This window comes from Erinaceus europaeus, unplaced genomic scaffold (genome assembly GCF_950295315.1).
Source record: "Erinaceus europaeus unplaced genomic scaffold, mEriEur2.1 scaffold_474, whole genome shotgun sequence".
In the NCBI taxonomy this organism is placed as follows: domain Eukaryota; kingdom Metazoa; phylum Chordata; class Mammalia; order Eulipotyphla; family Erinaceidae; genus Erinaceus; species Erinaceus europaeus.
Genome location: NW_026647370.1, coordinates 1681 through 22444, shown reverse-complemented (window position 1 = coordinate 22444; position 20764 = coordinate 1681). Strand labels below are relative to the sequence as shown.

The 20764-nt window shown below is 41.9% G+C and overlaps 1 protein-coding gene and 3 non-coding genes across 4 annotated transcripts; 2 read left to right on the top strand and 2 right to left on the bottom strand.

Moving 5' to 3' along the window:
- The first annotated feature begins 3639 nt into the window (after positions 1 to 3639).
- TRNAV-AAC (transfer RNA valine (anticodon AAC)) lies at positions 3640 to 3712 on the top strand. Its single transcript has one exon. It is a non-coding gene; the product is annotated as a tRNA-Val (tRNA).
- A 2810-nt stretch (positions 3713 to 6522) lies between these two features.
- Positions 6523 to 6595, top strand: TRNAR-ACG (transfer RNA arginine (anticodon ACG)). The gene has a single exon. It is a non-coding gene; the product is annotated as a tRNA-Arg (tRNA).
- Positions 6596 to 9095: 2500 nt separating this feature from the next.
- On the bottom strand, positions 9096 to 9169 carry TRNAI-AAU (transfer RNA isoleucine (anticodon AAU)). Its single transcript has one exon. It is a non-coding gene; the product is annotated as a tRNA-Ile (tRNA).
- Positions 9170 to 15394: 6225 nt separating this feature from the next.
- POM121L2 (POM121 transmembrane nucleoporin like 2) lies at positions 15395 to 20144 on the bottom strand. The gene has a single exon (XM_060183952.1). It carries the CDS (start codon positions 19859 to 19861, stop codon positions 16835 to 16837), a length of 3027 nt encoding a protein of 1008 aa, XP_060039935.1. The 5' UTR covers positions 19862 to 20144; the 3' UTR covers positions 15395 to 16834.
- Positions 20145 to 20764: the final 620 nt, after the last annotated feature.

Sequence of the window (20764 nt, the reverse complement as noted above, 5' to 3'; positions counted from 1 at the left end):
TCTTCCCCCTCCCTGCCCACCCCCCCACTTACCCCAGAGTCTTTTACTTTGGTGTGGAAGTTTGAATTTTAACACTGAAAATCAGGTTGTTTTTGCTTGTTTGTTTTGTTTTATCCAGAGCTCTGATCAGTTTTGGCTTATGGTAGTGCAGGGGATTGAACCTAGGATGGCCCCCAACCAAGAGCAGCCACCAAGATGGCCAGGGAGAGAGAAAAAGTTTACATATTTTTAATAACTAAATGATCAGGTTTTTTTTTATTATTTTTGTTTATTAATGAGAAAGATAGGAGGAGAGAGAAAGAACCAGTTATCACTTGGTACATGTGCTGCTGGGGCTTGATACTCAGGACCTCATGCTTGAGAATTCAGTGCTTTATCCACTGAGCCATCTCCCAGACCACTAAATGATCAGTTTTGATATAGCCAAAGTATTTGTGCTTTGGGACTTTACTTTTCTCCTTCTCCTTTGAGGCAGGTGAGAGAGAGAGAGAGAGAGACTAAGAACAACCATGAGAACTTTCTTCAGGGGTCTAGGCGGTAGGTAGCGCAGCAGATTAAGCCTGCAAGGTGCAAGGACCAGCATAAGGATCCTGGCTCAAGCCCCTGATTCACCACGTGCAGGGGAGTCGCTCTACAAGCGGTGAAGTGGGTCTGCGGCTATCTGTCTCTTCCTCTCTAGAATTTTCTTTAATACAGTAAAGACTTGACTCAAACCTGGGTCTGGCATATAGCAAAGTACAGTATAATATAAGTGAGCTATTTTGCCCATCCTGGGCTTGATTTTTTTTAAAGATTTTATTTATTTATTCATGAGGAAGATAGGAAGAGAGAGAAAGAGAACCAGACATCACTCTGGTACATGTGCAGCTTGCTTGAGAGTCCAGTGCTTTACCCATTGTGCCACCTCCCAGACCACTAATATATAATTTATTTAAAAAATATTTTAATTTTTTTCTTTTTAAAAAAATATTTATTCCCTTTTGTTGCCATTGTTGTTTTATTGTTGTAGTCATTGTTGGATAGGACAGAGAGAAATGGAGAGAGGAGGGGAAGACAGAGGGGGAGAGAAAGACACCTGCAGACCTGCTTTGCCGCTTGTGAAGCAGCTCCCCTGCAGGTGGGGAGCTGGAGGCTTGAACCGGGATCCTTGAACCTCGTGCTTTGCTCCACGTGCACTTATCCCACTGTGCTGCCTCCTGACTCCCTAAAAATTTTTATTTAGGGGCCGGGTGGGGGCGCATCTAGTTGGGTGCACATGTTACAATGTGCCAGGACCCAGGTTCAAGTCCCCAGTCCCCACCTGAAGGGGGGAAAGCTTTGTGAGTGATGAAGCAGAGCTGCAGGTGTCTCTCTGCCTCTCTTCTCTCTATCCCCCCATTTCCCTCTAGATTTCTGGCTGTCTCTATCCAATAAATAAATAAAGGTAATAAAAAAATTTAAAAATTTTTTATTTATTTTAATTAATTTATTTATTAGAGACAAAGATTGAGAAGGGAGGGGGAGATGAAGAGAGAGACAACGGCAGCCCTGGGACTTTAGAGCCTCTGACATGAGAGTCTTTCATAATCATTATGCTGTCTCCCTAGCTTTTGGGCTTGATTTTTGTACCATTATAAGGAAGAGCACATGTCTGAGTCAGTCTGCTCATTCCGCCGAAAGGTATAAAGCTCACATGAGACAGACTGCTCTCCTCCACACCTGTTTGTTCCCCTATTAACTCACCACCAGATATTCAAGCAAGCCCTCTGAGAACAATTAATTGAGCCAGTTAAACCCAGCCTAGATCAATTGACCCTGAATTAATCAGAAATTCCATAAGAAAAAAAATTATGTGTTATGCTATGGAAATTTAGGTGATTTTATGTACAGTAAAAACTAATAGATACTTGAGACAGAATTTGACAATATCCTCTCTGAAATGTTAAATGATTTTAACTTTCACCTAACTTCAACCATATGTTCATATTTATTTAAACATTCATTATAGGTAGACAACTCCTAGACTATATCATTCATACATTACATGTCTAGGTATGAGGTACCTAGGAGGAGACTTGTACTCAGAAGGCCATAGAGGATGGAGGGGTGGCTGAATAGCCCTGTGGGAATATACTTGCTTATTGAGTCTCAGGTTCCAGATCTCTGGTTCAATCCCTTGAACAGATTGCACTTACAACATGTTCCATTTTATTTGTGTTTTACTCTCATTAACCCTTGCTAAATAAAGACTGAGGGAGGAGGAAGGCCCCTAGAAACCTGTTGCTTAAACCACAAGTGAAACTTACAAACTATTAAACCTCTCCAGGTCCGATTCCCTGAGATATGAGGTTCCTGAGAGTTGGAGTTCCCAGTCATCATTCAGCCATATATTTAATTAATACTCTATGATCCTGGAGAGAAACTGAGCTTTATCTATTTCGAGATATATATTAAAATATATATACTGCTGTTGGTAGTAACTTAAACCTGTTGCTAGCACTCTTCAAAGAACTTGGGTTAAGTGGCTAAGGAAGTAGCTCAGCACATAGAGTATAGGTTTTGCATGCCTGGGGCTCCTGGTTTGCCTTCAGTGCTTTATGTGCCAGTGTTGCTCTTGATTTTCTCTCTTATGATTTAAACAATATTAAATAATAAAATGAATAGTAAGAAAAATAACTTGAGGGCAGAGGGGACATAGTATAATGGTTTCGCAAAGAGACTCTCATGCCTGAAGCCCCAAAGTCCCAGTTTCAATTCCCTGCACCACCATAAACTAGAGCTGAACAGTGTTCTGGTAAAATAATAATAATAAATAGAAAAATAACTTGAATAAGCAAAAAATAGAACTTTAAATTACTTTCTCAAGGTCACAAATAAAGTGATAGAGATGGACAAAGATTTATGGTGGCACACCTGGTTGAGGACACATGTTACAGTGCACAAGGACCCAAATTCATCCCAGTCCCCACCTGCAGGGGGAAAGCTTAGCAAGTGGTGAACCAGTGTTGTGGGTGTCTTTTTGTATCTCTCTTTCTCTCGCTTTTTCTCCCCCCTCCCAATACCAAAGCACTATTCAGCCCTGGTTTATGGTGGTGCAAGGGATTGAATGGGAAGGGGTTGGGGAAGCATGACAAGCTGTAAGATAAAAGAAGACTAGAGCATCACCCATTAAACAGATTGATGCTGGTCCCAGACTACATACTGTGACAGTATAAGTTATAGGAGGATAAAGAATGATGACGCCTAGACTCATTGCACACAAATTTCAGTCATAAGACTTTTCAACTTTCTTACCCCCTCCTACAGGCAAGCTTTGTCCTCGTAAAAGTTTGGGTGTTTTCCAGTTCTCAGTGTCTTGAGTCCTGACTCTTCTATATCAGGAAATGAAAAATAGAATCAAAACCAGAAGATAATATCAGGGAATTTCTGCAAATCAAATCCCCTAGAAGATTCAGGTTACTTGGTGATTGTGATGACATTTGGAATCCGGTTAGAGGTCATGTGTGGTTATGAGGCAGGGAGCTAATATAGTTATTTTAATTCAAAAAATGTGAATTTAAAAAATGCACTGTATGTGGAAACATTAAAATGAGCACTTATCAGTTGAAAACACTCAACATATTAGACTTCAAAGCTCTTTGAAGAAGACATTTCCTGTGGGTTTCCATAGTGTAGTGGTTATCACATTCGCCTAACACGCGAAAGGTCCCCGGTTCGAAACCGGGTGGAAACAATCACGGTAATGCTTTTTATTCTTGTGCTGCTACAAATCATTGCCTGCAAATTCCTTCTTAATTTAGAAACAAAAGTTTTCCAAGTTGTCATAACAGTAGCACTTTAAGAACTACACTTTATCAACAAGGGCAACAAAAGGGAAAATAAATAAAAATTATAAAAAAAAGGACTACAGTTTATATCCAATGTTCAAGCCCAGGATTTTGGCAAAGGATCTGTACTGGGGGAAAAGACTCCTTAAAATCGGTCAGTTTTCATAGTAGCAATTACAGAAGCCAGACTTTCCAACTTCAGAAAAAAGACTACTTAAAATCAGTCTATTTTCAAGAGAAGCAATTACAGAAGCCAGACCTTCCAACTTCTGCACCCCATAATGATCCTGGGTCCATGCTCCTAGAGGGATAAAGAATAGGAAAGCTTTCAAGGGAGAGGATGGGATATGGAGCTTTGGCGGTGGGAATTGTACACCTCTTATCTTATGGGCTTGTCAAAACTTCCATATTATAAATTTAAAAAAATTTTAAAAGTCGGTCGATTAAAAAATTCTTTCTTGGGAGTCCGGCGGTAGCACAGCCGGTTAAGCGCACGTGGCGCAAAGCGCCAAGGACAGGCGTAAGGATCCCAGTTCGAGTCCTCGGCTTCCCACCTTCAGGGGAGTAGGCAGGTAATTTATCTCTCCTCCTTTCTCCCCCTCTTGTCTACATTTCTCTCTGTCCTACCTAACAATGACGACATAAATAACAACAACAACAACAAAAATCCTTTCTTCTTGTGTTAGAATATGTCTTCATGCCATCTGAATCTACGACCTTTTACACAAAGTGTATGATGAATATTTTCTTCACTCTGGTGTCCTGGTAAGTAGTACAGTAAATAGGGCATTGGACTCTCAGTTGTGAAGTCCAGAGTTCAGTTCCTCGTAGCATATGTACCAGAGTGCTGTCTGGTTCTCTTTCTCTCTCTTCTCTTATGTTACTCATAAATAAATATATACCTTGATTATTTTTTTCTTCAGTCTGTAACTGGTTTTCTTCCTTACTAGTCTTTTGATGAAAATAAATACTCCATTTTTATTAAGTCCAAAGTATAAGCTAAGTGATTGTCTAGGAAATCCTTGCCTCTCTCTAGGGCAGGACTTAATTTTCTGAATTCTCTTCAGTAGACTTTAAAGGCCAGACCACAATTATAAGCAAACAAGAGAAACTGATCAAGCAAAAAGTCCAAACACATGAAAAGCAAAGGGTCGTGCTACCAAATGTCATGTATATCTGGAAAACCTTTTTTCTCCATGTCAGAAATATTTTCAAAGACCAAGCATACGATTTGTGTGTGATGGCGGTGGGATAGAATTGTGTAAGGGCTGGAGGAAACAAATAGGAACTGTCCTGTTCCCAGGAATGGTACGGAGATCTCCTTTTGATGGAGACGATGACTCAACCCCATTTCTCTTTCCTTCCTAGTTCTCACCCTCCTTCTCACAGAATCCACACCCATCCCCAAATAGTTTCCCTGATGGGGTGACCACTGGCAACTAGAAGTTGTCTGGTGCGTACGAGAGAGTCGCCGCTTCCGTGAGTTCAGACAGTTAGGTTTAGACTATAGGGTAAGATCCGACTTGGGGTTGAAATGGGGTTTAGGTCGTGTTTAATTAGATGTGTAATTAAAGATTCGTGTGTGAGACAGTTAAACCCGGCACGGGCTGTGAGGCATCAGAGCCAGAGCATCCAGAACCGCAGTGGGTCCTTCGGAATATTTTCAGTTCCGAATCAGTTCAATGTGTGGATCCATCAAGTGAAAATTGTTTAGCAGGACAGGGACCGACTTTCCTGAACTGACCAGGCATACATACCAAGTTTGGACTGTTCAAATATTACTATACCAGATCTAGCTCAAACTCAAAGATCCTTCTTTCAACGCAGTCTTATATTTTGAAATTTCTATTTTGCTAACTTTGAAAACTAAGATAAATAATAAACAAGTTATCTTGTAAAACAGCATATGTGTTCTAGATTTATTTAGTTAATAAATCAGTTTCTAAATTTCAACATTGTAGATCAGAAGTGATTTCTAGATTATATATGTATGCCAAATTCTTTCCTCTTTTTGCCTTTTCCATTAGTTTGTTTTGCACAGTTTTACTTAAAGCATTTCTTCTCACACAATTTTGCCATGATTTTCTCCCTTAGTGAATTATTGTTAATAGTAAAAAAAGGTGTAATTGTTTAAATAAAATGCATTTCCAATGCCTGTAAATGTATTTGTGACATTTAGTTTAAAATAATAACAATTAATTATTACTAGTTTATGCACACATTGTCACCACCCAATGTAAGTACATATGAAAATACAATGAAAACAGAAACATGGCAGATATACAGACAGCAAAAATTAGTAGAGTTCATAAGTATACTAATAACAGACAGACAGAAAAAAATAATCGCTTTAAAGATATTTATTTTATCATATATGCAATGTTCTGAATTTATTTTTCTAAATGTAGGAATTCAAATAAAAGTGTATTAAGTCATATTGCAAAGATATTACTCTGCTAGCAGTTTCTGTGGTTATTTCTATCTTCATATCTGAATCAGCAAAGTCTAAAGTCCCCACTTTAACCCAATTTAAGATTTTAATTTGTCACAAAGCTGAAATTCACACACACACACACACACACACACACACACACACACACACACACACACACTTCTAGAGAGGGGGAAAAACAAAACAACACTAAAGCTTCCTGAAATGCTGTGGGGATGGGGATATACCCCATAAAAGGGAAAATATTAGCCTATCGGCTGCGCAGGGCCAGTGGCGCAATGGATAACGCGTCTGACTACGGATCAGAAGATTCTAGGTTCGACTCCTGGCTGGCTCGAGCTTCTCTTTTCACACCTTCAAATTCTGCAGACTTTCAAACTCCAGTAACTGCTCTCTTGATTATGTTGTTGCTACCCCACAATACAATCTCGGCTTTTGCTGAACTCGGAATTAATCTTCAGAGTGAAAGAGTCGTCTGTGACCTAGGACAATTGAAAAATTCCCAAACCGCTATTGATAGAGGAGCATAGCACATCGACTTTTATGCAGTTTCTAAATCGAGGAGGATTAGGGGAGGGGTACAACTTGGATCTACGAGTGTCTTTACTGATATATATATATTTTTTATTGAGGGAGGACACCTCCCTCCTAAATAGTAAAGGGACAGCACAAGAGAAAATGGTATGTCAAGGAAAACGCGGCGGGTGTGTGTGTTGGGGGGAGGGGGGGTTGTTGAATCCACTGTGCTTCCTCCCGAGGGTAAAATGAGTCCTGGGGTGTGATAGATTCAGTCTTGACCTCTGGAAAGGAGAAGGACCCAAGGTGTCATCTGGTAGATGACAAAAGGATCCCCAAAAAAGTAGATCCCAAAGGATCCTGGGCGGAGATCCTAGAGTCCAGGAAAACAGGAGCTAGAAGAGTTGCAGCACAGAGGTAACTTTACCGCGACGACGCCCTGCTCTGCATATCACGCTCACGATTGGAAGTAAGAATTAGTTTCAGCTGTTGGGAAAAATCAAGGTCAAGAGGGCCAATAAAACCGAAGACCTCCTTGGACTCTTTTCTTACTAGGAAAGTTTATTCCAGTTTCCTGGATAAGTGTTGTAAAAGACAGTGTTTGTTAATTTTAACAAATAGAGTAAGGTAAAACACCATATTTGTGGAAGTTTCCGTAGTGTAGTGGTTATCACGTTCGCCTAACACGCGAAAGGTCCCCGGGTGGAAACAGTTTCACCTTTTCTCTAGAAATTTAAGATTTTATTCTAAAACATTCCTATTTGAATCTATCTCAACTAAATTTTAACTCTTCATCACAAGAATTATAATAAAAGATAATCACTCGTGGTCCGAGAGGTGACAGGCAGCACATGTACTAGACTGATACTTGGTTCTTTCTCTCTTCTCCTATCTTTCTCAGGAATAAATAAATAAAATATTTGTTTAAAAAAGATAATCACTCTTACTTTCCTTTTTCCATTCCTAGCTTTCACCTGGCTGTAGTGAATGCTGTCCAGAGGGAACAAAGAGACTGGAACAGAGACAGAAATGTGAATACTTAAAGAGCATCAGAGGGCAATTAAAACTGCTACAGAGTAAACTGAGATGTAGCAGAAATGTTAAGTGGGGCCTTGTTAACAAGGCCATTTTTAAGCACTTTGACCTTTTTTCTCATGAGGAAAGTTTGGCTTTTAAGCAATGAAATGAAGTGACTCTAGATTTTGAAAGCCGTGTCAGCTTTTTGGCTTGTTAATTGGGAGTAACCCCAATTAAAAACTGGAGGTCCGGATTGTCATCAAGTCCTTTTCATTATCTGAAATGGCTAGCTTCAACAAAATGGAGGTAGTCACAGAGTAGTCACAATTCGGTTATGTTTTTAATAATAAGAGATGTTGATACCAGCAATGTTGAAAAGGCAGTTCTGAAGAGGAGCAGATAACTAGGTATATGGAGTGTGTGATGGTTACATGTAGACTGGGTGAATCAACTCTGGAAATAGGAACAGAAGTGTGGCATCACTTAGGGATCACCAGACACACTTCACTTTCTCCCCAATGCCAATATGATCCTATATCCTCATTTCCCTTAATAAATTGCCCACCTGATGACTTTATAACAGGTACATAATCTATAACAAACTTTGGTGCTTTGTTGTTGTTGTTCCCTTTTCTTTATCTCCTTCCTCCACCCCGCCACCCCTTGTAGAGGGGAACAAAGAAGATAGGTGATACTGATGAGGACTAAAAACTAACGCTACCATTTAATTCCAAAGCTGTGCTAGAGAGACAGCTTCTTGCAGTGTGCCCGTTCAGGGATCAAACTTACGACCTTGGTGTTATTAGTATCACCCCTTATGGAGCTGCGCTAACTGGCTACTATTTAGAAAGGTATTTTTTACCTGGAATGGAAAGTGCCCTTACATGGGAGAAAAGCTGCTTTGTTCTGCCTGTGATCCAGGGTCCAGTCCCCGTAAACCACAGGGGAGAACTATATACTGTGCCCTTCTTTCTCCTTCTCTCTGTGTAGAAAAGAAGAAAGATAGGAGGAAAGAAGGAGCGAGGAAGGGAAAGAAGGAAGATCTGGAGAGGTGATGGTCTAGCAAACAATACATAGTAACCCGGAAGCCTACACAAGAATCGAAGCCATAATCTTAACAATGTTAGTACAACCCTGTAATAGACCTAAGCGACCATTTGAAGGTAGAGATTACACATAAAACAGTCTCTTGGCAAAATGACACACCTGGAAGAATTTCTATTTTGCTATGTGCGCAACACAACTTAGTCTCTAAAAACTAAGCAGTGACGGCCCAGCTACCTCTAAAGGTAAAATGGTCTATTTGGCCCGTACGGGGATCGAACCCGCGACCTTGGCGTTATTAGCACCACGCTCTAACCAACTGAGCTAACCGGCCACACATAAGTAAATGCTCTTTATTTGGAAGGGTAAACTGTTCTCCAGCTTTGCTGTTAGGTCCTATCTTAAAATGTTTCTTCTTTAAAGGTGATGTTTTACTTTAGCTAATCTTACTGCCAGCCATAACGTTGCTTTAACCTTTGCTTCACTTTTTAAATTTCCCCTTCCTCCACTCATGCGAAAAGGAGTAATAAGAAACGAAAAACTCTCCTTCTGACAAACATGAAATTAGACTTCTTTTAAATACTTTCTCAGACTGGTCGGTTCTGTCTGGAGAAAACACAGATAACATTTAAAAGAGAGCTTTTCCTTATTTTGACCCCAGGAAAGATGTAGAAGAAGAATAATTTAATCATCTAGGCTCTTTCCCCTCCTTCTTTTTTTTTTTTTTTTTAAGATTTTATTTATTTATTAATGAGAAAGATAGGAGGAGAAAGAGAAAAAGAACCAGATATCACTCTGATACATGTGCTGTCAGGGATTGAACTCAGGACCTCATGCTTGAGAGTTTAGTGCCTTAGCCACTGCCACCTCCCTGACCACTCCCCTTCTAATTGTGTGTGTGTTGGAACCTGAGAATTGTTGAACTCTGAGTCAGCAAACATTGATTAGATGTGAGAAAAAGAGAGATTGCTATGAGGTCAGTTTTAGATAATGCTATAAAATGGTTTATGGTTAGAAAGTGATGTTCTGAGAATGTAGGTTCAATCCCCCAGCACTACCTTCCATAAGTCAGAACTGAGCAGTGCTCTAGTCTTATCTGTCCTTCATAAACATAAGTAAATAAATAAATAAATAAATAGATAGATAGATATTTTAAAGGTACATTTTTGCCTCCAGGGTTATTGCTAGGGCTTGGTGCCAGCACTAGTAATCCACTGCTTATGACAGAGAGAAATTGGGAGAGGAGTGGACACCTGCAAACTTGCTTCATGGCTTGAGAAAGTTTGTGAGGCATTCCCCCTTGAAGAGTGGCTCCAACTTGGATTCTTGCATGAGTACTTATGCTTTAGCACTATGTATGCTTAACCCGGTGTATCACCAACCAATCCCAAAAGATAATTTTAAAAGTAAATTGTTTTGTTGATGTTAATTAAAACTGAGTCCCAGGGGCTGGAAGGTGGTACACCTGGTTGAGTGCACACACAATGCACAAGAACCCGGGTTTTGAGACCTTGGCCCCCATTTGGAGGGGGAAAGCTTTGTAAGTAAAACAGTGTTGTAGGCGTCTCTCTGTATCACCCCCTTCTTTTCTTTTCTTTTTTTTTTAATATTTTATTTATTCATGAGAAAGATAGGAGAAGAGAGAGAAAGAGCCAGACATGATTCTGGTACATGTACTGCCAGGGACTGAACTCAGGACCTCATGCTTGATAATCTAATGCCTTATCCACTGTGCCACTTCCTGGACCACTCACCCCCTTCTTAATTTCTGTCTTCATCCAATAAATAAAAATTTAGGAAAAAAAAAAAACATTAATCATTAAGCATGAAATTCTTTTTGCTGTCTCCCCAGCCCAAGAATAAAAACTGGGGTATGCAAATTCCTTTTTATTATTAGTAGTAGTAGTGGTAGCAGAAGCACAGAGAAATTGAGAGGGAGGGGGCAAGAGAGAGAGGGAGAGAGACAGAGGGAGAGAGAGAGAGAGAGACACCTTCAGCCCTGCTTCACCACTTATGAGGTTTTCTTACAGGTAAGGACCAGGGGCTTGAACTTTGGTACATGGAAATGTGTGTACTTAAACAGGTGCACCATAGCTTGGCCCCTGCAAATTCTTGAGACATGTATTTGTTAGTGTTGAAGAAAATTCATCATGATCATTTAGTTAATAAGTATACAGACATATGAAATCATGGTTAGATTTATTAACAAATTAAATTATATAAACATTTGGTATGATTTGTAAGCTACCAGCTAATGACCCAAGTTTTTAATGAAGAGATCAAATGGAACAGATCTGTTGGTATATCAGTTCCAAAATTGTATCCACAATTAGAAAACTTGTTTAAAGTATCTGATTGCCTGCTTTTTTTTTTTTTTTTGCATAACCACTATGCTATTTCTCCCAGTGTTTTTTGTTTCTTTAATAATGATCAACTAGACCATAGGATAAGAGGGATATAATTCCCACCACCAGAGTTCCCTATCTCCGGGCTATGTTGTTTTCGCCGGGCTGGCTTCACGGGCGGGTAACAGATGACCAGGGACTCATGGTTGAGCTGTAGGCAGTATCTCTTTATTCATGCAGGACGCAGCACAATCTAAGAGGAGCTAAGCTAAACTCAAGTACTCTAAAACTCACAATGCTGTCTTTATATATACTTGCCAAGTAGGGTGGAAACAGGATGTGACATAGAGAGGGTGGAGAGAAAAGTGACTGGTGAAAATCAGAGTGTGACAAGGAGGGGGCAGAGCAGGTGAGAATCCTATCACTGAACCACCAATGCCCTGGAGGGAGGGTGGTACTTGTTAACAGTGGTTATGTAAATAGAATGAAGTGGTTATGTAAATAGAATAGTGTTAAGCAGGGGGGATTTAAACCAAATGAAACAGAAGGGGTATCATGCATACCAACACCTATCCCATCCTCTTCATTGAATGCTTTCCTATTTTTTATTCCTCTGGGAGCATGGACCCAGGATCATTATGGAGTGCAGAAGTTGGAAGGTCTGGCTTCTGTAATTGCTTCTCTGTTGGGAAACTGTGAGCCATGCTAGCCCAGCACTTCTCCATGAACATGTAAAGTACCTGCTTTTTAAAAATGTTTTTTAATTTTTTATATTTTATTTATTTATTCCCTTTTGTTGTCCTTGTTGTTTTTTATTGTTGTTGTTACTGATGCCATTTGTTGTTGGATAGGGCAGAGAGAAATGGAGAGAGGAGGGGAAGACAGAGATGGGGAGAGATAGATAGCTACCTGCAGACCTGCTTCACTGCTTGTGAAGGGACTCCCTTGCAGGTGGGGAGCCAGGGGCTCCAACTGGGATCCTTACTGATCAGTAGACATCCTTACTGATGGGTCCTTGTGTTTTGCCCCACCTCTGCTTAATCTGCTGGGCTACCACCTGACTCCCAGTACCTGCTTTTTATGACATAATGAATGCTATTGAGCAAGCCTAAGCTATTTAGAGACCATGAGTCTAAGGAGCGTGGTGGGATTGTAGTTTATGACACACTGATAAGGAACAGAAAGAGGGGGAGACCAGGAAATAGGATGCAATTGAGGCACACAGAGAGAAACTGAATTACAGAGAAAAAGACTGAAATAGAAGTGAAGAAACTGAGAAGACTTGAAGATAAACTGAAAGTAGAAGAAGGCTGAGAGTAAGTGGGCTAGAGGCAGTCTTGAGGTAGCAAGAAGACAGAGACTAAGGCATAGAAAAATGAGAGGGAAAGAGAATGACTGCAGGAAAGAGAGGGGGGAGACAGGGGCACTCTGGAGTATACTGAAGGTCAGAGGGAAGAAAAATCACAATGCTGAACGAGGAGAAAATTAGGGAGAGGGAAGAAAGTTTCCATCTCAGCAGACCTCTGTGTACAAACCTCTGGCGTCCCTACCCCGCTTTACTGATTCCTACAGAAGCTTGACCTGTCCTAACAGTGGTGGTGTCAGAAAGGAAATCTGAACTGATGAAGGGCTGAATTTAAATCCCAGTTCTAGGGACATAGTAAAGGTGCCTGGTGAATGAGAGCAGGTGAGTACCAGGGGCTTCAACCTGAGTCCTTGTACATGGTAACAAGTGCAGTTAACCAGCCATATTACCAACGGCTTCTTTATCACCCCACTTTTTAATTTTTAAGATTTTATTTACTAATGAGAAAGCTAGGAAGAGAGAAAAAGAACCAGACATCACTCTGGCACATGTGCTGCCAGAGATCAAACTCAGGACCTCATGCTTGAGAGTCCAAAGCTTTTTTTACTGCTCTACCTCTCAGACAACCCCACTTTTTTTTTTAAAGATTTTATTTATTTATTAGAAAGATAGGAGGAGAGAGAAAGAACCAGGTATCACTCTGGCACATGTACCACCAGGGATTGAACTCAGGACCTCCTACTTGAGAGTCCTAAGATTTATCACTGTGCCACCTCCAGGACCACATTGCCCCCACTTCTTTATTGCTTTTTTGTTGCCCTTGTTGTTTTATTGTAGTAGTTATTGGATAAGACAGAGAGAAATGGAGAGAGGAGAGGAAGACAGAGAGGGGGAGAGAAAGATAAGACACCTACAGACTTGCTTAAAGTGACTCCCTTGTAGGTGGGGAGCTGGAGGCTTGAATGCTGGTCCTTGCACTTGGCACCATGTGCGCTTAACCCACTGTGTTACTGTGCTACTGCCCAACTCCCCTTTTCTTACTCTTTTACAGTATTATCTCAACCAGTAGTCAGAATAATTCCACTAAAAGCAAGTCAAGTCATGTAATTAATTTGTTGCAAAGTTTCCACCAGTTCAACATCTGACTCTTGGAAGAGAGTTCAGTTGTTCTCTTTGCTGGAATTTCCTCTCCTTGTACATCAACATAATTAAGAATGTCATTGTTCACTCTCTGCTCAGATATCAACTTCTCATGTCCTCAAATGAAATTATAATTAGATTTTAACTGGCACACATATATTTTTACCACACTCTTTGGTTTATTTTGGGTTGGTAGTAGTTTAATTATTTCTTGTAAAGTTTATTGTTTACTTTTCACCACTACCCACTGGAATATGCACTCCACAAGAAAAGGAATTTTGTCTATCACTGATACATCAGAGACCCTTGCGATTTGTGCCATGTGTGCTTAACCCACTGCGTTACCACCCGACTCCCTATCATATCGCTTTCTTCCTCTCTGTCTCCCTCTCACCCTTAACAACAAAAAATAAAAGTCTTGAACTGGTCATTACTAACTAGGCAACATTAGGTAAATTTCTTTTTCCTTCCTGCCTTCCTTCCTCCCTTTTCCTTTTTTTTTTTTTTTTGTTAAATTTTTTTCATCTTTTCTGTTAGCCATTTTACTTTTTTATTTTTACTTTATTATTTTTGCCTCCAGGGTTATCGCTGGGACTCAGTGCTTTCACTATGAATCCACTGCTTCTGTAAGCTATTTTTTTTTCCTTTTTGTTGCCCTTGCTGTTTATTGTTGTTGTTATTGCTCTTGTTGTTGGATAGGACAGAGTGAAATAGAGAAAGGAAGGGAAGACGAGAGGGGGAGAGAGATAGACACCTGCAGACCTGCTTCACCACTTGTGAAGGGATCCCTTGCAGGTGGGGACCCTTATGCCCTTCCTTGCGCTTTGTGCCATGTGAGCTTAACCCATTGTGCCACCGCTCAGTTCAGCCCCCTCCTTTTCCTTTTGTCATCACTGGGGCTTTAGCACTCCAGTCTGACTTTTTTCAGATAGAAAAATGCAGAGAGGGACAGGGTTGTGGTGCACCTGGCTGACTATACATGTTACAATGCACAAGGACCCAAGTTTGAACCCCCGGTACCCACCTGCAGGGGGAAAGCTTTGTGAGTGGTGAAGCAGTGCTGCAGATGCCTCTTTGTCTCTCTCTATCTCTCCCTTCACTCTTGATTTCGGCTGTCTCTATCTAATAAATAAAGGTAGTTAAAAAAAAGGGAAGATATGGGAGTCGGGCAGTAGCTCAGTGGGTTAAGCGCACATGGTGCAAAGCACAAGGATCGGTGTAAAAAAGGGAAGATACAGAGAGATATGGGGAGAAAGATACTACACACAGCATACAGTGTGGTGAATGCAGGTCTTGAACCTGGTTTGTAAGCATAACAAACCAGTAAGCTATCTTGCTAGCCTAGCCTTTTTTTTTCCATTCCCACCCCCCTTCCAGAGCACTACTCAGCTAGCTCTGGCTTATGGTGGTTGGTTTGAGGGATTGAACCTGGGTCTCAGAGCCCCAGGCCTGAGTCTGTTTGCATAACCATTATTCTATATCCCCCTTTCTTCTCTCTCTCTCTCTCTTTCTTTCTTTTTTTTCTCTTTCTTTCTTTCTTTCTTTCTTTCTTTCTTTCTTTCTATGGGTTTATTTAGCAGTGAGAGAGAGAATGAGAGTGAGTGAGAGTGCATCATTCCAGAATATGTAATGCTGAGGATCAAACTTGTGAGCTTAAGTGTCCAATATCCCATCCACTACCACCTCCCAGGCTGTCTGGGCAAAATTCTTAACATTTTTCTGCCTTGGTGTTGATTAGAGTTTAGCACTGATTCCCGTATCACAGACATATTTCAACATTTTATTTTTATAAACCAATTTAAAATTGTTTATTTTTCCCCAATTAGGCTTTTTCCAAAGTATACACAAAATAAGAGATAGATATACTTGGACTAGTTCTTTTTTTCAGTAGAATGATAATTGATAAAGAGTATGTTGCATTTTACTCAAGGCCTTTCATTGGCTATAGAACAGAGGTCAGCTTAGCTTATTTGTGTGTTCTCCCCTTTCTTCCTTTGTTCTCAGGCTCAAAAGGCTTTCTGCCTTGCCTACCCTGTCTGAAAGAGATATGAATATGAAGAGATGATTTTAAGAGTTACATTTTTTAAAAGTATAATCTGTGGTTTCTTAAGTGCATATTTCTGACATGTACTGGAAGAAAAAGTAAGATTACATTACCCTGTTTTGCCCTTACCTGGCCCTCCTGCTTCTTGACAAGTCTTCCTTTTAAGTCAAAATACTATGTAAAATCATAAATCTGAGCTTGTAGTCATGAGTGACTTGTTAGAGTGGTGGTATGTTGATACAGTTGGATTGAACCACCACTCCCACAAGTTATTTCTCCTCTAAAGTTAGTTGAAAGTACAAAATACACATTAACACCAGACACTGAGGAAAGAACAAATTTCTCTCTATCCATACTGGACAGTGGTAAATGAAGAAGGCACACGGTAAAGATCAACTTGGAAACTCTAAGCCTAGAGGAAAACTAGTCAAGAACTTCCCATTTTTTGTTTTTCTGGAATGAGTGACCACTGGGGTCTGACCTCTTAGGGTTGTGTGTTGACTCAACAAACTTTTAGGATGTAAGTTAGAGAGAAATGGGGTTAGGTGGAGTTAAAGAGTACCACCTTTCTTTGGAAAAGATAAAAAAAAAATAGTAGGAAGATGTAGCATATATGGGTACTTTCAAGGGTTGACCACTGTTCCTGAAGGAAACTTAAATTCAAGATCAGCTTACTTCAAAATCCCTTAAAAGAACCCACTGAAACTTTGCAGTAAGAAATGAGAAATTAGACTTTGTGGAAGACCAGAGAAAGGGAGCCACTTCTTCAAATAAAGGCAGAATAAGATTTAGAGAGAATTGATTACTCTTCCCAAAGACACAAGAAGGTAAGATCTGTACTTGTCTTTTCTTGTATGTCTGCTCCTAGGAAAAGAACTAGAAGCACTCAGTGGTTTGACTGAGTTCAGTTCACACTTGAGAATAAGTAAGCAGGAAAGGAAAGACAAATTCCTGATCAATTCCAAAGGTTTGGTTGTACCCAGGTTCATTCTGCTATTCCTAACTAGATATTATGGTTCTCTTTTTTCATCTCGATTATAGATTATGACCCACAGGTTGAGTATGTAAAGTTCTAGTCTTTGGTCTGAAATGTGTTTGCTTTAAGAGAATTTCAAGAGAATGTTACTCTTCTTAGCAATTCCAAGGTCAAATAGGAACACAAGACTATTTCCGGTGGGCGTGATGTCTTCTGGAATGTCCTTGCTCCCGACTCTTGGGAGTTTTTGGTTTTAAACCAATGGAAAATGAAGAGGTTGATGCTCTAAAAGGTCCTTTTCCAACGATTCTTTGGGTAGGTGAAGAAGGCATCCCAAAACCTCGTCCAGGGACAGGGGTACTCTGAGCAAAGGGGGCCATGGGAGGGCCTCTGAGTGCATTCTTCCCCGCAGAAATTCTAGCCCTCCCTAAAGAAAAAGGTGTGCTCTCACTGGTCAGGCCATGAGTGTTCTGGCTCCAGGTTTTCCCAAAGGGTGTAGCAATATTAGCGATCCTATTTGAAACTATTGTGTTGCTGAATGCTCCTGAAGAACAGCTCATGTCTGGGCCAGTCACACTGACTCCAGACTCTGAACAGTCCATAGGGGTCACTAATCCCCCAAATGCAAATGGTCGTGGGGCTGTGCTGCCAAACACTGAGCCACAGTTTCCACTCTGGTGGGTCTGAGTGACAACTCCCAAACTAGATGTACTAGCTTGATCAAAGGAGAAACTTGCTGGAGCACTGCTTGAGTATGAACAGATTCTGGCAGGGATGTGAAAGGTGGAGGTTGAGGGAGTCAGGCCAGCAAAGGTAAACTGTGTGGTTCTGCTGAAGGCTGGATGAGCTGAAGTTGGTGTTGGCATTGAGGACACCACTGCTGAGTTTCCCAAAATGAAAGAGCTACTGAAATTTGGGCCAATGTTTGGCTGGGAGCCTCCTTGCTTCTGCCTATCTGCAACCCCCAAAGCAGTCTGGGAAATGATTCCCAAGGTCAGTGGGAAAGGTGATTTTGAGTTTGATACCAGGGGAACAGTGACTGCTGGCATTGAATTGGAGTTGCTGGTTAACAGTGAAGGTTGGTCTCTAGTTGCAGGGGTTGTAGCTGAAAGAGGGCTGCCCATGCTCCCCAAATTGGCAGTGCTTGTGCTAGACAATATCTGGACAGCACTGGGAAGAGCATCACTAGTAGCAGTGACTGTTTGTACAGTGGGGATGGTAGACTGTTGGCATGGTGGAGAAATGAGGCCTGTAGCTGGAGAAATGCTGGTTCTGAAGGCACTGGCAGCTCCAAGAAGGAACATATGGCAAGAGGAAGTGCTCCTCATGGTACTGGTAGCATTCGCTATACCAGAATCTGAAGCTGACTTGGAAGCAGAGTCTTTGGATATGTTTTCTGGGGTGGACATGATCACAGATGTAGTTTTAATCAAGTCATGGGAAAGAGGAGAAGCAGTGGTCTCTGGAATAGAGGTCTCCTTGATAGAAGGGTCATTCACAGACATAGTTTTAAGTGACGCTATGCTGCCAAAGTTAGGCTTGAAGGTGGAAGTCGCGATACTCTGAGTTGAAGACACTGCCACTGTGGCTGAAATTCTGGAACAGAAGGAAATTCCAGTCTCACTACTGGGTGGGAGCTCCTTAGAGAGGTTTGATGTAGAGTCAGCAGATGTTGCAGTTGGAAGCATAGATGCAGGATAATGAGGAGCTGGGCTGCCCGTCATTCCAAGTAAGGTACTTTGCATAGGGGTATTGACAGATGGGTGCTGGGGTACTGTAGATCTGTCAGCCTGTGGAGTCAGAGGTGGCCATGTAGTATCAGTGACTGTTGATGTGGGAGAAACTGGAGTCAGAAGGATTAAAATATCTTTGAGCTTTGAGTCTGAAGAGGTGCCTGCATGGGGCTTTGATGGGGAGTGCCCAAGCGGAGGCAGCAGGCTGGGTGTCTTTAGAGATGAATGTGTCACATTGATAGCTTCTTCAGAAGAAGAAAAAGTCAAGGAATGTGGGGATTCTTGAATTTTCTTTAAATTTTCCACAGGAGAATGTGTGTCTTGGGTTGGAGCTGTGCTTGTAGAAGGTAGGGTGAGAGACAAAGGTTGACTAGCAGACTGAGTTTCAGGAGTTGGATTTATGTTGGCCTCAGCCATATTGTCTCTGGCTTTGTTGTTCCACTGGAGTCTAAGTTTCTTCCCTAGAGTCAGGTTCCCTTCATGGAGAATATAACCAAGTTGCTGAGGTGGGGTTAGGGACATCATGTCCCCAGGGCTAGGTAGCCCAGAATTGCTGGATACTTGTGGGGACTTGTCTGTTATTAGTGGTACTGGAGAGTAAAACTGGTGACCTTTCTCTCTCTTTTTCATTGGCCACTCTGGCATCTGGAATGACTCACTGGGAGCACTTCTCTTCCAAGATTCAGATAAATCTCTGGATGAACTATAAGAACTTGCAATTGCATTTCTTCTGAAGCTGAGTGAGCTACCTGTGTACCTGTAGGTCAAGGAGCTCGAGGAGCAGCAACTGGGCCTTTTATTCAAGCTGTGCACTGAGCTCCAGGAGTAGAGACCTCTCTTCAGGGGTCCAGGTCGGGGCTCATAAGAAGTGAAGAAGACTCCATTTCTCATCAAGGGCTTAAATGCAGATGGTTTGGTCTCTGGACTCTTACAATCCAAGTTCTCAGGGAAGAATGGTTCTTCCAATCCCACTCTCTCTTTCTTGTTCTCTTTGAGGATTCTCAGCACTGTCTCTTTTGCACACGGATCTGAGTGCTTTTCAGAAGGTGAAGACCCTGCAGACTTGATGACCTCTGCTGGGGAAGTCACAAGGGGCACCGGCTGCTCAGGTGGAGCAATCTTGATGGTCACTGGGCTCCATATTGCTCTGGGATGTCGGAGAGACCAGACACTCCGCTTGAAGTAACTTTCCCACCAGTCTGAGGAAAGAGGCCCCAAGATGGAATTTTGGAACTTCCTCATGGGAAAGCGCATCCAAGCTTCCCTGACTCCCCACGAAGTGGGATTGTCGGGATTCCAGTTTGGAGGCCTCCTGGCAGGTCTGTACCGAGGGGCAGGGTGGGCTCGGTGGACGTGCTGAACCCGGTGGACATGGTGAAGGGGCTGAGCCGGCCGACGGTTCCCTGGACTCTCTGGCCAGTCTGTGTGCTCCTGGGCTGGGGGCAATTGTGGGGGTCCGGACTTGCCCAGGTAACTGCCCATGACTAGCGCTGACTTGACTTCTGAATCAAGTCTCAGCTCCCGAGATATCTGACGTCGTCCGGCCAACTCAGCCCAAGTTCAAGTGCTCATCGTTGAGATGACGGTTGGGACCCCGACCGCGCGAGGAAAGCGCCAGGGTCTCAGAGCAGTCCACACCCTTTAGTCCCCGCATCCTCAGGCCAGCGCCCTGTGGGAACACAGGACACGGGGGGACTCGGCAGTCCTAATAGTTAGTCCTGTTATCTAGTGGTCTAAGCCGGGCGCTCGGCTCTCGGTTCTCTCGGCTGCGGGCTGCGGGCTGCAGCGCGCGGTGCTCGGAAGGGACTCGAGAGCGAGCTCGCGACCCCTCGCCTCGCTCTAGCTGCGGCCAAGCGGGAGGTTAAGTTCATGGTCCCCCAGCGAATCGTTGAATCGTTGACCTTAGAGCTCCAGCAAATTCGAGGAGAAATAATCCAAGCCACTCGGCGAGCACGCAGGTTGGAGACCCCATGGGTGAACCATTGCAGCCTTAGATGCATTTGGTGGCGCCAGTGGCCAAGGGAGAAAGAGAAATACCTGCAGCGCTGCTTTGTCCCTCATGAAGCTTACACACACACACACACCACGGCTAGGTACCTAATTTTTGTTGTTGTTTATTTGTTTTGTTGTTGTTTGCTTGCTTGTTTTGCTAAGTTTACTATGTTCTTTGTGTGTTTTATTTAGTAGTCCTTTGAAGTATGTTGTGTAAAGTTCTTCTAGCCTTCTGTAGCCTTTTTGTTTGTTTGTTTTAATTCAAACTTCTAACAAATTTGTAAAGGTTTTTTTTGCATCTATGAATGCAGAATATTAATTTGTAGGGCCTTTTAATCCTCCCTTAAATTTTTTTTAAATGTTTAGCTTTTAAAAAAATATTTATTTATTCCC

Bases quoted from the DNA above. Each gene is read 5' to 3' on its own strand.
- POM121L2 (XM_060183952.1), bottom strand. From the start codon at position 19,861: ATGGGCAGTTACCTGGGCAAGTCCGGACCCCCACAATTGCCCCCAGCC.